This window comes from Mus caroli, unplaced genomic scaffold, assembly GCF_978045245.1.
Source record: "Mus caroli unplaced genomic scaffold, Mus_caroli_1 scaffold_7, whole genome shotgun sequence".
Taxonomy (NCBI): Eukaryota; Metazoa; Chordata; class Mammalia; order Rodentia; family Muridae; genus Mus; species Mus caroli.
Window position 1 is genome coordinate 57,401,399 of NW_028227262.1, and position 15,647 is coordinate 57,417,045.

The window sequence follows — 15,647 nt, forward strand, 5'->3', positions numbered from 1 at the left end:
AATGGATCCCACCAGTCAAGGACACAATTAGGACTGTGGGCTGCAGTGGCTGTACATATTCCTGGTTTCCTCACAGCACAGCAGTCATTAGGGTGGGTCAGGGCTCCTGTATGCATCCGTTCACCTGCACCATTACCTTTTCCCTGTTATTGAGGAAGCCATCACAGCCCCACTCAGAGGTGAGCCAGGACACAGAGAACTTGCAATGGAGAACGGCTGAACAATGTAGTGGCCATGTTCTGAAAGCACCCCCAGGCCTGGGGTGGTGGTGGTGGTGATATAGCTTAGTTGGGAAAGTACTGGTTTAGCACTAGAAAAGAACTAGGTTCAATCCCTGACATCCTATAAAGCAGGGTGGGAGTGCACAGTCTGTAATCCCAGCACCCCTGAGGTGGAAGCTGGAGGACCAGTGGGTCAAGGCTATCTCCACTTCAGCCAGCTTCATGCCAAAACAGCAATAAAAGTTCTCTAGCACAAATGTCCCATCTGTCCCTGAACTCATGTTGAAGTCTCCCTAGTCCAACAGGCTCCCTGGTGTCCAGTTCCCTTCCCAGCCCCCATCAGTGTCTCCATGGGACACCCAGAGATACACACACACACACACACACACACACACACACACACACACACACACACACAAATGAGTTACCTGCTTTATTCTCCAGGATCTCCACTGGACTCCAAACTCTTCTAGGACAACAGTCCCCCTCTCTTCCCTCCACATCACTGGCTTTCTTTCTCTTCATCCTTGCTCCTCCTTCTCCCACTCCTAGCGTCTACCATAATGGGCCCAAATCCTGTGATCTGCTGGGGACAGCCCAGCCACCTCCTCAGAGCTAAAACGAACACTTTAGCGCACAGAACCCTCTCTCCCATTACCCGGTCCTGTGACCTTCTCACCAGCCGGTGCCATCTGAAGCTATGCATGTGCTTACTGGACAGGGCTCCTGTACGTATCCATTTACCATCATCTGTACCTGTCAATGGAGGAAGCTATCACAGGCTTGCCCAGAGGCAAGGAAGAAGCGCACAGAGAACTCCTTGCAATGGAGATTGGTTGAACAATGTAGTGGCCATATTCTGAAAGCGCCCCCCCCTCAGGCTGTACCAGACCAAGGTCTCCCGTGTTCCTTGAATCCACATCCACCGTTGTCAGCATGGCTGGTGCCAGTAGCCCGTGGACGCATGCGTGAACAGCGGCTGTACATGAAGGTATGCATGAAGAACTGCAGTCTGGAAGGCTAAGCAGGCCTGGAGTGGAGAGAAGAGTAGGGGTCACTAGAGTTGGGGTTACCTTGTTCCAATCTGGCTATTCACCAGTTAGTGACTTTGAGTTTGACTTCACCTCCATGAGCCTCAGTTTCTCCAACTGAAACTTGGTCCATGTCTCTGATCAGAAAGACAAAAGGCCAGAATGCACCACCTGCCGCACCCAGCAGGTGTCGCCGTGAGAGCGCACTGAGCTTTCACCTGCGCGCGCTCTCAGGTTCTGCTACTGGTCATTGGGCTCCAGTCCAATACCAAGTCTCCACCGGTAGCAAGATTCCGGAGGATCCTGTCACGTCTCGCCTTAGGTGCAATCAGCCCCTCGCACAGACGAGGGTGAGGAGAGAATGTGTGGGGTAGTAGTTCTGCAGGAGTCTCCACCCCAGTTCCCTGTCTCTGGCCCGTGTGACAGAGCTCTAACAAGGCGTGAGGGTTCTGGAATGAGCCTATATCCTCTACACCCAGAGGATGGCCCTTGGGCACCTGCTGGTCTCAACCTGCGAGTTAGCGAAGGATGCTAGGCAGGCAGGATTCCACCGCCCTCCACCCCCAACTCCGCTCCACGCCCCCTCCTCCCACCGCCGCGAGCTCGGAGGAGCGACGCGGGAGCGCGCTCGGGGCAGACATCCTCGACCCGCGGGCGCTTGGGCGCGGGGCGGGCGCTCCGGGAGGCGGGCGGGGGAAGGGCGGAGAGGGAGGGGCGGGGGCGGGAGGCAGCAGCGCCCCGCAGTCCCCGCGCCTCAAACACTTGCCGCGATCGCTGGCGCGCAGCGGCGCCCCGCGTTGCGCTTGTTCCCCCCTCCTCCGGCTCCGCGGCTCCCGCGCTCTGGGACAGTCTCCAGTGCCCAGCGCGGACCGACGCACCGACGGACCGCCCAGGGAGCCTCGGCCCGCGCCCCCTGCGCAGGCTATGTGGATTGCCCCGCCGGGCCCGGCTGGCGGGATCAGCACAGCCCGGCCCGTGGCACCCGCCACCAGCGGGGACTATGACCCGGAAAGCGCGGCGCTGCCTGGGCCACCTCTTTCTCAGCCTGGGCATAGTCTACCTCCGGATCGGGTAAGCACCGCGCGCGTTCTTTCCGCGCGTGCGGCGGAGGCAAAGTTGACTGGGCCCGGGAGGGAGGCGCATTGCCCAACTTAGCTCAGGAGAGGCAGTGGGCGGTGCAGGAACCCTGAGGGCACAAAGGCTCCCCGTGAGCGGACAACCCAGGGGCTCACGCAATTCCACAGACTGGGCAGGGGATCGGCCATCCCAAGGATCTCAGAGTCAGGGATACCCCCAGAAACAGATAGTTAGGTGTTTCTAGAAGCGAATAGCTGCTCTATGGGGTCCCCAGGGACCGCTCCCCCGCCCCCCGCCCCTGTGCGCAAGCCACAAGCACAGTAGATCCCGCAGGACCACAGCCACCCCTAGAGAGCTCAACTCCCAGCAGGAATTCTACGCGCGATATTGTGAGCGCAGCCCTTTTGCAGACAGGGCTCCCCATGTAGCAAACGTGGGCCCAGGACTGGGGGTGTTCCCTGGCAAAAGCATAAACCACCTTTCAGAGCCCTGGCACCGCCTCATTTCCAGCGGCCCTCAGACCCCCTTCCCAAGCTAGGAGGACAGCACATTTAACAATCAGAACCAAATAGTACGACCAGAGATAGTTAATGGGTAGTCGGAGACACCAAGGAGAGACGCTCTCTAGCCGCCACCCAAAGAAAGCAAGACAGCCGACCCTGGGGTCGCTGGGGTGGGAGCCAAAGAACCCAGGCGTGTCAGGAGGTGGGGCAGGAGACACTCTTACTGGAAAGTGGAAGCAGGTGGCTTCTTGCGCTGCGTTGCGCGGCCTCTTTCTTTGTACTTAGGAAGTGACTTGTGTGCAGTTTTGGGGACGTGGGGGGCTTTAATCATAGACAGAGGTCCTAGCGCCAAAGGGCTACCTTGGGAGGCTTCACACCTGCCTCTCTCTATACACCCTTACTACCTGTGAACCTCCTGTCGATGCCTTGGGAAGAACTGGACCTAAGGCCAGGGGGCGTGTGTGGCAGACCCTTTGTGTTTCTCTGCCGCCACCCTCAGGGTTCCCACTTCCCCAACCCCACCTCTCTGGAACGGGATTTTAAAACCAAGTGTGCTCTGAGTGGACTAGGCGGCCTCCAGCCCAACCGCGGATCGAGAGGTGGCTTCTGGGCTCGCGCGCTGCCTGCCTGCGGGTGTGTTTTAAGTGTTATTGATTCGCCCGCGTCTGGATGGCTTTTCTTCCCCCCCTCCCAACCCCCCACTTGCTTTAATCTTCATCTTGGCCCGCGCACTACCGCCCTGCGCTCATCCACTCATCCAGCATCCAGGAAGCGAGGTCGGGCTCATTGGCTCTGGCCGCGTTAGGTATTATCTTCTTTTTAATTAGAAACGAGGGGCGGAGACACTGAAGACTGGAGAAGGGGAAAGCGGCAGGAAAGTAAAACTCCCTGATTTCTCCGGGACCTGACACCTCATTGGCTCACTAGGGGCCCAGCTACCCTAGGGGAGGAGGAGGAGGTCAGGGGGCGTGGCCTTCTCTCAGGGCAGTTGGAGGGAGGTCCCAGTTAAGAGTTGCAGTGACTTTGAACTGCTCTGCTGGGTCCGAGGGTTAAGGTCCCCAATTCCCTTGAAGGTTTCTCAGTCTGGTAGGTAAGACTGGCTCCTGTGTCACCTGTGTGTGACATATTTGTGGTATTCTAATTTTACCTGGGCTGTTCAGATGACTCCAGTACTAGCCCTGGAACCGTAGGTTCCAAAAGCGATAAAAATGGAACCTCAACGTGTGCTTCCTATCGACCCTCTGAGGTGCAGACGGCCTCTCAGAAGCTCTTGTTTAAGCAGTGCAGGCTCTGAGATACATACGAGGGGTTGTGAAGCTGCTCCAGGTTAGAAAGTGAAGGAAGGCTTTGATGGAAAAGGGGCCTGCCCCCTTGGGTACTAGAAAATTGCTTCTCTGAGATTCGGGTCCCATGGTGTCATGGCTCTCTGCAGGGACAGGTATTTCCTGGTCATCAGCTAGGTATTTAGAAGACTTGTGGCCAAAATCCTGCCCTGCCCTACCCCAGACTTCATCCGGACTGTGGCTCTGTGGGAGGTCCTCTGTAGTAGCTGAGAGGACACCACCCCCTCTCCAGCACCTGCCAATCAGAGCCCTCCTCCAGGTCTCACCCCCTATCTCTGTGTCTCCTCCAGTGGCTTCTCTTCGGTGGTAGCTCTGGGTGCGAGCATCATCTGTAACAAGATCCCAGGCCTGGCTCCCAGACAGCGGGCGATCTGCCAGAGCCGGCCGGACGCCATCATCGTCATAGGAGAAGGCTCCCAAATGGGCCTGGACGAGTGTCAGTTTCAGTTCCGCAATGGCCGTTGGAACTGCTCAGCGCTGGGAGAGCGTACTGTCTTTGGGAAGGAGCTCAAAGTAGGTATGTGATCATCAGACACCCGGCGCAGGGTCTTTGGAGCTATGAGGAGTGGGTACCCTTTGGGAGCTCTCTGTGATCCCTTCACTTGCTCTAGTTCTAGTATCCTTGCTGACTGTATCTTGTGTATGGTTGGCTTAGACTGATGTCCAAGACTGCATCTGGAAGCCATGCCACTTTGCTGGTTATAGGCAAAGCTCAGGCACAAACTAATGGCCTAAAATCTTGCTGGCAGATCTAACATGTTTTCAAATGAGACCTGAATTTAAATGTGGGGTGTTTTACCCAAAGAAGGAGTTGCAGCCTCTTTTGGGAAATAGGCAGATCTATTGGTTACTTAATATGCATAGGGAATCATTGTGATGGTTAGAGCTGAGATACAACCACCCGAGGGTAAGGTATGAGTGATCTATTCTCTGCCATAGTCCCCATCACTACCTACTGTGGTCCAGCACGCACAGTCCTATGACACAATCCACCTGATTCCTACAGCATTGCTTGGGGGGAGGCTTGGCATGTGCAGACATGTATGTATGCCTGAGCACGTACACACATGCATTCAACTAGTAAGGCAGTCGTGATGTTTGTGATAGAATGGGTGTAGAGAAAGTCAGTGATCTTCAGGAGATCCTGGGCTGTAGGAAAGGATGTGGAGACATTTTCTTCCTTGTAGGTGTCCAGACTTGGGGGCCAAGATGTCAACAGACTCACTTCTGCACTGTGACCTCCCCTGAGGTACAGGGCAATACAGGTCCCTCTGGGCTGTGCTTATCAACACAGCTCTGCTGCAAAGGCTCCATTGAATGCTCTTCTCAGCCTTAGCACCAGTACTCCAGTGGGATGCTCCAAATCCCCAGTCCATTCCAGCATCCTCCACATTCCCCAGCCTCCCTGCTGTCATCTGGGCTCCCAGGCTAGCCCACCTCCTCCTTGCTCCCAGCAGGAAGGAACAATTTTAAAGTAGAAACTAGATCACAGTGTTACTCTAGGAAAGATCCATTAAAGGGCCTCTTATCCCAGCCAGCAGGAAACCATTGCCCACCTGCTGTTGAGACCTTGGAGTCTTCATGACCACTCAGCCTCATCCTCTTTTCTAAACACTGCCTTCTCTTAAGGGCCTCAGTGCTTCTGTAGAGATGGGTACCACTGTCCGAAGCGTCTGTGTGCACTCAAGGCTCTTGAGCCTTCCCCTGCCGGCTCCCTTGGATCTGCTTCGGCCAACTTCTCACATTATCTCAGTGCATTCTACCTCCTCCAGGAAGGCAGGGGCTCTGGCCAGCTCACAGTGACTGCATCCTTCCCTGCCTCCAGACAGTCTTGCCACAGCTCTACTTTGGTCACTAGACTGTACTGACTATAGAACTGGGCCCTGTGGTCCTCTCCTGCAGAGCCCCTTTCCCAGCACTGCCTGTCTGGATCTTGGCTACATGAATTTCCTTCTCCCCTGTCCTCTCCTTCTCAACATCAGAATCAGGTTTTTGGGTGTTTTGTTTTGGTTTGGTTTGGTTTGGTTTGGTTTGGTTTGGTTTTTGTTTTGGATGAGAGAGGAGTGGACCAATCTAGCTCAGGCAACAGGACGGTGCTGACACTAAGACTGCAGTTGAAATCCCTGCCTCCCGAGCCTTCTGCTTGTTCCCTTTCATCTTTGTCCTTCTCAAATGTTCTATCCCTCTTCAAACCCCAACACCCAGGATGGCATTCTGACATCGTTTTAAACCTGATGGCCTTGCTGGGACATAATGAGCAAACGTGCTACAGATGAGTAAACTGAGACTCAGAAGGGACTTGGCCCAAGTGAGTGACAGGGTCTCCCAGGACAGAGTTCATCTCTTATGGCTTGCTGTTTTAGAATGAGTACAGCCACCCCATGGCCACACTGTGATGATGCCAACTGGGCTGTGGCAGAGGGGATCAGGATGGAGGCACCCCTGAATCATAGCACCCCCCACACCTGGCTGCATACTGTGGGATTAGCCTCAGCACAGCCTCCTCTAAGGAGGAGGGATGCCACCAATATTCTGGGAAGCAACAAAGGACTGGGTTAGAGGAATGCCGGTTAGGACAGGTAAAGCTAACTAGGAGAAAAGATATGACCTAGCAATGTTGGGGTACCCTGGAAGGAAGTAGGAGCTAGAGCTCAAAGATAAGGTAGCCCAGACTAAGGAGCTTGAACTTCTAGGACTTAGGGTTTGTTGGAAGATTCTGACCATAGCCACAACTACCAAAGTATGGGCTGAACCTTAATCATTGTCACGATTTGATGGTTATTGATCCACCATTGACTTCATATGAGTCAAACCTTTTTCTTACAGTAACCGGTATCCTGTTATCTCTCAAGTTTGGGATTTTTGGGTCCCTCAACCAAGTCCTCTCACCCACACTAGCTGATTGCCTCAGCTGACTAGAGCTGTCTCCTAGGGGTGAGAATCAGAGGTGAATTCTCCCTGACATATGGAGCCCCTCCCTCTGGCACTCTAAACCATAGGGCACACATGTTGCCTTTGTAGGGACTTCTCAGAAGCCCCACCCTCCGTATCTTTATAGATCCCATTGGCTAGAACTTAGTCACATGGCTTCACCTAGCTGCAAGTGAAGCTGTGAAAGGAAGTCTTGCATGGAGAGCAGCCATGTCATCAGTTCAGGATGTTAGGAGTTCACGTGTAGATTGTGAAGTAGGGTAGGTAGCTTCGACTTCCCTGTGCTGAGGTCTGAAGACTTTCTTTCTCACACCTGCTCACGCCCATCCCAACTGTGACTCTCCATTCTGCTTGAGCTCCCTGGCTCTGCCTTCCCTTCTGGGAGTCTGGATTTTCATACAGAGATCTGAGAAGGCTGTGAGCATGCCCAGACAAGGCCTATTGGAAGTGGAAATTGAAACCAAGTCCAACACACCCAGATGAAAAGGGGACTGTTGAAATGCCCAAGGAGCTGACAACCTAGGGATGGTGCTAGCCTCAGAACAGCTGGACCAAGGGGACAGACAGGTGGTCATTTTAGTCTCAGGACCACAAGTTCAAGACCTCAGGAAAGAGCCTTGGGCTATCTCCAGCCACACTGTGCAAGCCCTGATACTTCCTCTGATTACATAGTTTGACAAGGCTGGACTTTCAGTCATGTCAGTCCTTTGGGAAAGATGCTTTGCTGGCCGCCAGCATGAGACCTCCACTCTGTCTGTCTTTTTCACATGGAGAAGAAGCAAAATGCCAAACCTGGGGCTTAAACAGATGGAGTTATTCCTATCAGAGGCTGAGTCAAGATCAGGGCCTGGCAGTGCTGCTTTCTCCTGAGGCCTCTCTCTTGGACTTGCATAAGCCCCCCCGCCCCCCCATAGGTTTCCTCCTCTGGTGCTGGAGATCTAATCCAGGCCTTGAACTTACTAGAAAAGCATTCTACCACCCATGGTAAAGCTGTTTTGTGGATGTGTCCTCGCATGGTCATCCTTCTCCTCATGTAAACTCTTGTGGTTCTTTTAAAAAGACACCAGTCTCATGGGATTTGGCCCACAATTGACCTCATTTTAACCTAACCATCCCTTTAAAGCCCTCTCCAATTGCAGTCACATTCTGGAGAGCTAGGGGTCAGAGCTTCAGTGTGAGTTATGGGGGACATGACTGAGCTTGTAGCAGCAAGCAATAGCATGGTCTATGACTTGATACAGGTGCTGGAGGGCTGAAAGGAGCCCAGAGGTGGGACCCCCAAAGTGGGAAGAGTAGCCTGGGTCTAAGAGCAAGGGAAGAGACTGGCTGTGACTGAGGTCACAGGCAGTGGGGTAAACCAAGGGAACTATGAATAGGGCTCTAGGAGACAGGAAGACGGCCCAGGTAAGAGGCTTCTAGAAAGCGAGTCTCTCCTGAGAGTGGTGTGTGGCAGTATATGTTTAGTCAGCTGAGACCTACCCCAGGAAGACCTCCTGGGGCCCTAAGGAGGCCTTTAGCCGCACCCATCCCCATCTCTTTCTTCTGTGCTGGGGATTGAACTCAGAGCCTTAATCCAGCTAGGGAAGCTCTCTGCTACTGAACTACATCTCCAGCCCCTATCTTCTTAAAAAGTGTGTCTCTTTCTCAAATCCAATGGATGAGTGATGGTCCTTCATCATGGGACCTGACCCTCCCGTGAGTGCAGAGGGTAGAAGGGTGTCCCTTCTGGCTATATTTTATTCGTCACGACACATACACCTCCCCATGACGCTATTTCATTTCAGTTGTAGTTATTGATGACTGTGGCAGAGTCCACCTCTGTCATTCCATAGTGCCACTCACAGCCTCCCCAACAGGACTTCTCAGACCTCCACATTCTTGCCAAGCTGAGTGGGCGCCCCTCAGGGAGCTCCCTGACACCTGCCTCTATGATTCATATTTCCTACTGAAGGGAGAGGGTTGCATTTACTTACCCATGAACTGCCTCTTCCTGTCTTTTGCCCATTTCTCCATTGCCTTGCAGGTTTCCCCACTGGGCCAGGATGACATGGTAGTACTGACAACACGGAACAGGGATCCAGGGCTTGCCTTAACAGACCCAGTGGGGAGCTTCACTCTCTGCTCTTCTTCACTGAGGTTCAAATATGGCCCGGAACTGAAGCAGCCCTTTCTCATGCCCTGTCCTTCCAGTGTAATAGTGAGGCAAGAGTCAGCTGCATCTGTGGCTGCTTTGTAGCAGGGCTGAGACTCAGTAGTGAGTTTCCCATTGCTGGAGGGATTTGTCTGCATACGTGAGTCAGGCTCGAGACCTTCAGTGTCGAGCTGTGTGTTTTAAGAGTTTTTGGTGCTGAGCTGTGTAGGGCAGCTAGATGTGCTGTTGGATTGGAATCACACATCCAGGTTTCTATTCTGCTCCACCCATGACTTTGGGAGGGCATGCGACCTTTCCCCTCTCACTATGCCCATCCAACATGGTCCACCATGCCAGGTGGCAGAAGCACCACATGCTACAGGATGTAAAACCCTGGCACCCGTGGGTTGGATCTCAGAGGATCTCCTTTCCCTTTTCAAGGAGTCTGTGCCAATCTGATAAGGACTCAGCTCAGGAGTTAGGGACTCATGCCTTAGGTTCCATTTGTGTGTGTGTGTGTGTGTGTAGCAGAAACTGTTGGTATTGTGACTTGTACATGATCCTGTATTCTAGAGAGGATGGGCCAGCAGGATGCTGGGGTGATGGACAGGGCTACTGATCTGAATTCTTTACATTGACTTCGAAGTGTGTCCCCAAATCTGCCTGCTTTTCATCACTTCCTATTCAAACCATCTTCACAGTCACTGCCTGGACATCACTTTCCTGATACCCTCCACTCTGGTTGGATTTCCAGTCCATGTGGCAGGGGTTTGGTTTCATGGCTGGTGATTGGGGGAAATCAGTATGTAACACTCTTTGCTCTGAGAGGGCTAACGTATCCACTGGTATCCTAAGGGCACTAGAAACAACTTAAGCAGCCTCCATATAGAGGTCCCAGGTGTTCCAAGATATAGTGCTGCGGAGGCTTGCATCCTAGGAATGGCCACTCTTCTATATCCTCACCAGCAAGCAAACTCAGAGTATGATTTGGGGCCACCTGTCTCTCAGGTCCAACATCTTTTCTATGGGTCCAGAACAGGGGCCTTCCTAGTATCTGATGTGGTTGGGGGTTAATGAGATCTGTTTCAGTCAGCATTCCTCAGCAATTCCCAGAAGGCACCCAGGAAACTCAGATGCCAGATGTCTCACACAAGGGGAGTAAAAACTCACAGACATGTCTGACATATATTCAGGAATGCATGGCACAGAATGAAGAGCTCAGACCCAAAGCCCAAGTCCAGAACATTTCACTGCTTCTGAGGACTGTTTGGTTAAATCCAGGGCTGTTTAATGCTTATGGGCTAAGGTCCCCTCATACCTATTTGCACACGCTACACTCACTCACCTGTCCCACAGATAGAATCTCTGCAATAAAAGCTGGTGAGCAACACCCTAGTCAGCCACAGGCTCTGACCTGGTACTCTCACCATCTGATGGGAACAGATAAAGCCAGGATTGAAGTACACTGTAAGTGGAGGGCTACACTGTAAGTGGAGGGCTACACAGAACCTGAAGTAGGGGCTGGTCTTACAGGACAGGATGGAGGGGTGGTGGTGGCAGGGATGCCTGAGCAGTGCTATTGTGACTCGTATAGGATCCTGGATTCTAGAGATGCTGGGCCAGCAGGATGCTGGGCTGATGCACAGGGATGGCAAGGAGGCTTCAGAGAGACAGGGAGAACCAGGGATCCCAGGTGGTTCTTTGTTTTGTTTTCCTTTATTTTTGAGACATGGTCTCATTTAGCCCAGGCTGGCTTCAAACACACTATGCGGCTGAGGATGGTGTTAAACTTCTCCCCACTCCCAAGGGCTATGGTTACAGGCGTGTTCTGTCATTCCCAGCCTTCCCATGGAAAGGTTCTGCTCTGACAGGGAGCTGTCCAAGAGATTCGATCAGGATGTTGGGTGGTAATCACATTCTTTTTACACACAGAAATTTGCTATGTCGCCAGCATTATCAACAAAGAATTGGTGGTTTCCCATCATGTGCTCAGGGGCTGCTACATTCCTTTCCAAATGCTCATGGCCTCTGATTTGGTACCCTCCTGCAGAATTTTTCCAGGGATGGGCACACATGACCTAGGACTCAGCCTCAGGTCCACCCGCCTCTGTCTAGTGCTTGGAAAACTCTGATGCATTGCTCCCAAGAGTGTGTCATCCTTTCTCCCTGGGGTAGTTGTTTGAGCCTTGCACTTCTTTATTGGAGGGGACTATCTACATCCCTTGCCTGAGAACCCCTACAGGTCCCCAAAAGGCTCTGTCTTTTTACCCACAGCCTGTGAAAGTGGAGCAGTGTTTGGCCGCTTGGCAGGATGGATGGGAAGTCCTTTCCAGGGAGGGAGATAGAGTGAGGGGCGGCCAGCTCCACTTTCTCTCTGCCTTTCTTAACAATGCGCCATCTTGCCCAAGCAAAAGCCCTTTTCTTTACCCATTCTCGCTTAGAACACAGCCAACAAAGGGCTTTTTGTCTCGTTTGCATTTTTTTTTTTGCAAGCCTCAGTTCATCCTGGATTTTCGCTCTCCTGACACTATTCTTTGAGATGAGCTTTTTGTTGCATGGTCTTCCCAGCTTCCCTATGGTAGACAGTCCAACACACACACACACACACACACACACACACACACACACGCACTTGCACATGCACACTCACACAATCACTTTCCCACAGTCATTCATTCAACTTGGAGATTTCATAGGTCAATAATCTAGGTCCCCACAACCTCATGGGGAGAGAAAGAAAACTCAAGTCAGTAAAAAATGCATATGGATAAAGTGCTGCCCACAAATAAAGGGAGAGGACATTAGGAAGGGCCTCAGAAGTGGGGACACTGCAGCTACGTCATGGTGGATGCCAGTCTAGCCAACAATGCCTCTGCTTTGAGGTATTTACTGATTCCTGCCAGGTGTGGGTCAGGCTCCTAACAACCTCTTCAGGAAGACTGTTCATAATTCATAGTACAGAAATGAAAAGTTAACTCTCACAGGGTCTTGCCATGCCAGAAAGCAGAGCCAGGCTGTGACCCCAGGTTACCCAGGCTCTGGGTCCTGCTTTGAAACCACCTGGATACATTTATGGTGCCTCATAGAGTGGCAGGAAGGGCACTTAGGGAAGAGTCATAGTGATGGATGGTGACCACTGGGGGACAGTTAGCAGTGTGCCATTAGCCTGACTCTGTAGGAAGGAGAACCCACAGACAGTCTCCTTCCCTGGATTGGGGATTGGAGCAGCAGGTTAGAGTGGAGTGAATCCATCCTTTCCCCATTCCTGTCTCCTGTCTACACCTGGCTCAGCCTCCCACACACGATTCCTAACCCTTACATCACCTGGCTATGCACGGATCCTCTCCTAACTACCGTGTGGCAGAACACTGGGCTGTGAACAGCTACCACACCAGTCTGGCGAGAGCAACCTTTTTCCATCTGCCTGTTTTCCTGATCACCGGACGTTTCTGCTGGTGTCACTGTAGACTGCTCATTCTCTGACCCATTGGCTTTAAATAGCAAAAGAGAGAAAAAAAAATCTACAATGCACTCTGTGGTTTCCAGTGAGATACCGTAAATACACCCAGATAATATTCCGGTGCAAACCACGGGCAGCGATCGCAAAGGGCGGAGGATGGAATCTTTGGGGCCAGCTTGGACAGGGCTCATTTCCTCTGTCCCCATGGGACTGCTTTGGAGCCGAACACAGAGGGCGTCAACCAGGCTCTGGCTCACCTCTGCAGGGACATTTACCCCTGCCCCCATCCCCTTGCTAACATTCTCCTAGAGGCTCCTGAGGAGCCTCACTGGTCTTCAGGGCAGCCTGCCAGTGGCCTTCTGGGTTCTAAGTTTGCAGATGGGAATGTTGAGGCTCAGGGACCCAGGGTGTGGGCTCAGAGTCACGCAGCTAAGTGTGTAGTAGTGGGAATGGATGGCAAGCACCCTGTCACCCAGGCTGAGCTGGAGACACTTTGGCTTGGTTCCCTGGGTTTCTGTGTAGAAACCCCTGATATGTGGCCAGTGAGATTCGAGGGTAAGGTGGAAGGGAGGGAGGGGATTCCTCGCTGGGGGCCCAGGGGCTGGTTCTAGTCTGGTCTTTGGAGTCATGGGTGACCTCAGGCAGACTTTCCTTCTGTCTGTCGCTCTGGGAATCACTTCTTTGACTCTAGGGACAGGAGAAGGCTTTGCTCAAGACAGAATTCTGGCACTCAGCAGGACTCCCTATGTTACCTACTCAGTCTCCTCCTCCGCATCCCTGGCTCACCTGGTCCACACCAGCCAGAGACATGGTCTGGGTGCCCCTGTCTGGGAGACTCTTCTCCTCACAGAACTTTCAAACTCTGACAGCCCTAGTTCTTGTCACTGGGGTGTTTTTATTTTTCCTTGAAGTCTTCAGCTGACAGAGTGATGTAATCTGCTTTCTGTCTCCTTGCAAAGGCAGAGCCACACCTGCATCCCACATCTGAGTTCATCCAGCCTGTAGCACAGTGCTTAGCACACAGTAGGTGCTCAGGAAATGTTCACTGAGGGCAGGGGCTGGGCACATGCATGGCTGAGATGACAGAGGTCACTGTTTATATGAAGAGCTTTCTTCTGCTACTGGTACTTCAGGTCAGACTCATCACCACAGGGGACAGCTACAGCTGAGCTGGCATCCACTTACCAGATGTGTGGAAGGTCTGGTGGAGAGGTGGGCTGTGAATTGGTGGGCTGGAATAAGAGCCAGGAGTCACAGGAGAGTGGGTCATACCCTGCAGCCCAGCTGTTAGGGCTTGTGTCTGGGCCTCATGATCTGCCTTCTGTGAAAGGGGTGACAAGGGTCAGTCTGCCTCTCAGAGGTAGGTTGCCTTGGTTTGTCCCTCTTGGTAAGGTGTTCAGACACAGCCTCACCAGCAGCCCATTTCTGAAGACTTGACATACTCTGTATCAGTGAGATGCCGTCCGATCCCATCCACCATTGTTGCAGGAGCTGAAGGAACCTCAGAACTTCTTTGCAGACATTTTGCAAGTTCAATGAGATGCGCTCAGTAAGTGCCCCAGTTAGGGCTTCTTTGGACTGTGCTGGAAGAATGTGGACCATCGGGATTTGGGAACAGCTCAGGTCATGAATAGGGACACCCTGTGACCTCTCAATGCCTCTGGCTGTACCTATGTCTGTGACATCCATCAATACCTTTCTCTGAGCCTCACTACCCCACCCCCAATCCAGGGAAGGCAGCCTCAGAGTGCTGGGTGGCTTCTTGAGAATGGGACATGGGGATCTAGGCCCCTTCCTTCCTAGATCTGCCATCACCTTATTTCCTTCTCAGGGTGCCAGGATCTGATCTTACTGACAAGTATTAACTGATAACTAGATGTCATCTCTTGACAGAAGTGATGCATTCTGGGGAGAGCTCTAACCATGAGTTTCACATACAGTGACAAGGCAGGTAGCAAGGCAGGACTAAGGGAAAATGCTGTCCAGCAAAGGCTTTGATTCACAGCTCTAGTCTATCTAGGTAGGAAACCTTCATTACCAGTAAATTTGGGTATTGTCTTACATTGGGGGCTGGCGCAAAATATAGCGTAGAGACCCAGGTGTGAATCTGTTACCTAGTAGGTGCACAACAAATGTTTCTCCTTGTCCACCTTTGTCCCTCTGAGTCTGCAGGGCCCAGAGATGACTGTGCTGGCTCTGTGGTTGTGGTAGACAGGATGGGCTAAGAGGCACATAGCCTGTTCGCCATAGTCTCCACCTCTGCCTGGTCAGACATACCTGAGCCTCAGTCTTTTCATCTGCAAAGTGGGTGTGCTGTCGCTAACTCATTTGATGGCTGTTTATTTATTTATTTTACTTTATTCTATTTTATCTGTATGACTGTTTTACCTGCATGTATATATGGGTACCATATGCTCGTTTGATGCCCGTGGAACTAGAGTGACAGGTGGTTGTGAGTGCTGGGAACTGAACCTGGGTCCCCTGCAAGAGCAACAAGCACTTTTAACTCCTTAGCCACCTCTCCAGCTGAGGGGCTGTTCTTGAGGACAGTGAGTGAGCCACATCCTGTGCGCCCCGAGGCTGCTGCTGCTGTTGTGGGTGGTCTCCAATCCTCCTCTCCAGGGCAGGCATCAATGCCAGAGTGCTACACTGAAGGAAGTTATATTCTCTAGGGACAGTGGGAATGAGTGACCCGGGACAGATGCAGTAAGAAAGGCTATGAGGAAACCAAGTGGGGGTGGGAGAGGGGGTCTTGGCACCTTCCTAACAGCCCGTGATTGCACCCGTTACAAAACTGGTGTTACTCCTGATCCTTATGGAAGTGTGTAATGGGGACTGGATGGTGCCTACCTCTCATCCCGTTTGGGTTAGACGTATTTGCAGAATACGTCTAACTAAAGGACTAAACAAGGCACAGCAAGGGTAGGTGCATTCCTTGAGGTCACACAGC

The 15,647-nt window shown here is 52.4% G+C and overlaps 1 protein-coding gene across 2 annotated transcripts in view; it reads left to right on the forward strand.

The window, feature by feature from the left end:
• The first annotated feature begins 1,996 nt into the window (after window positions 1-1,996).
• The window catches only part of Wnt7a (Wnt family member 7A), a 46,376-nt gene continuing 32,725 nt past the window's right edge, over window positions 1,997-15,647 (forward strand). Inside the window, exons 1-2 of one of the 2 annotated variants that reach the window (XM_021165391.2) lie at window positions 1,997-2,323; window positions 4,466-4,692. In XM_021165391.2, the coding sequence (XP_021021050.1) occupies window positions 2,253-2,323; window positions 4,466-4,692 (298 nt within the window). In that variant the 5' untranslated portion in view covers window positions 1,997-2,252. Of the gene's footprint in view, window positions 2,324-3,861; window positions 3,919-4,465; window positions 4,693-15,647 lie in introns of those variants that run through there. The other variant, XM_021165392.3, reaches the window with a different exon arrangement.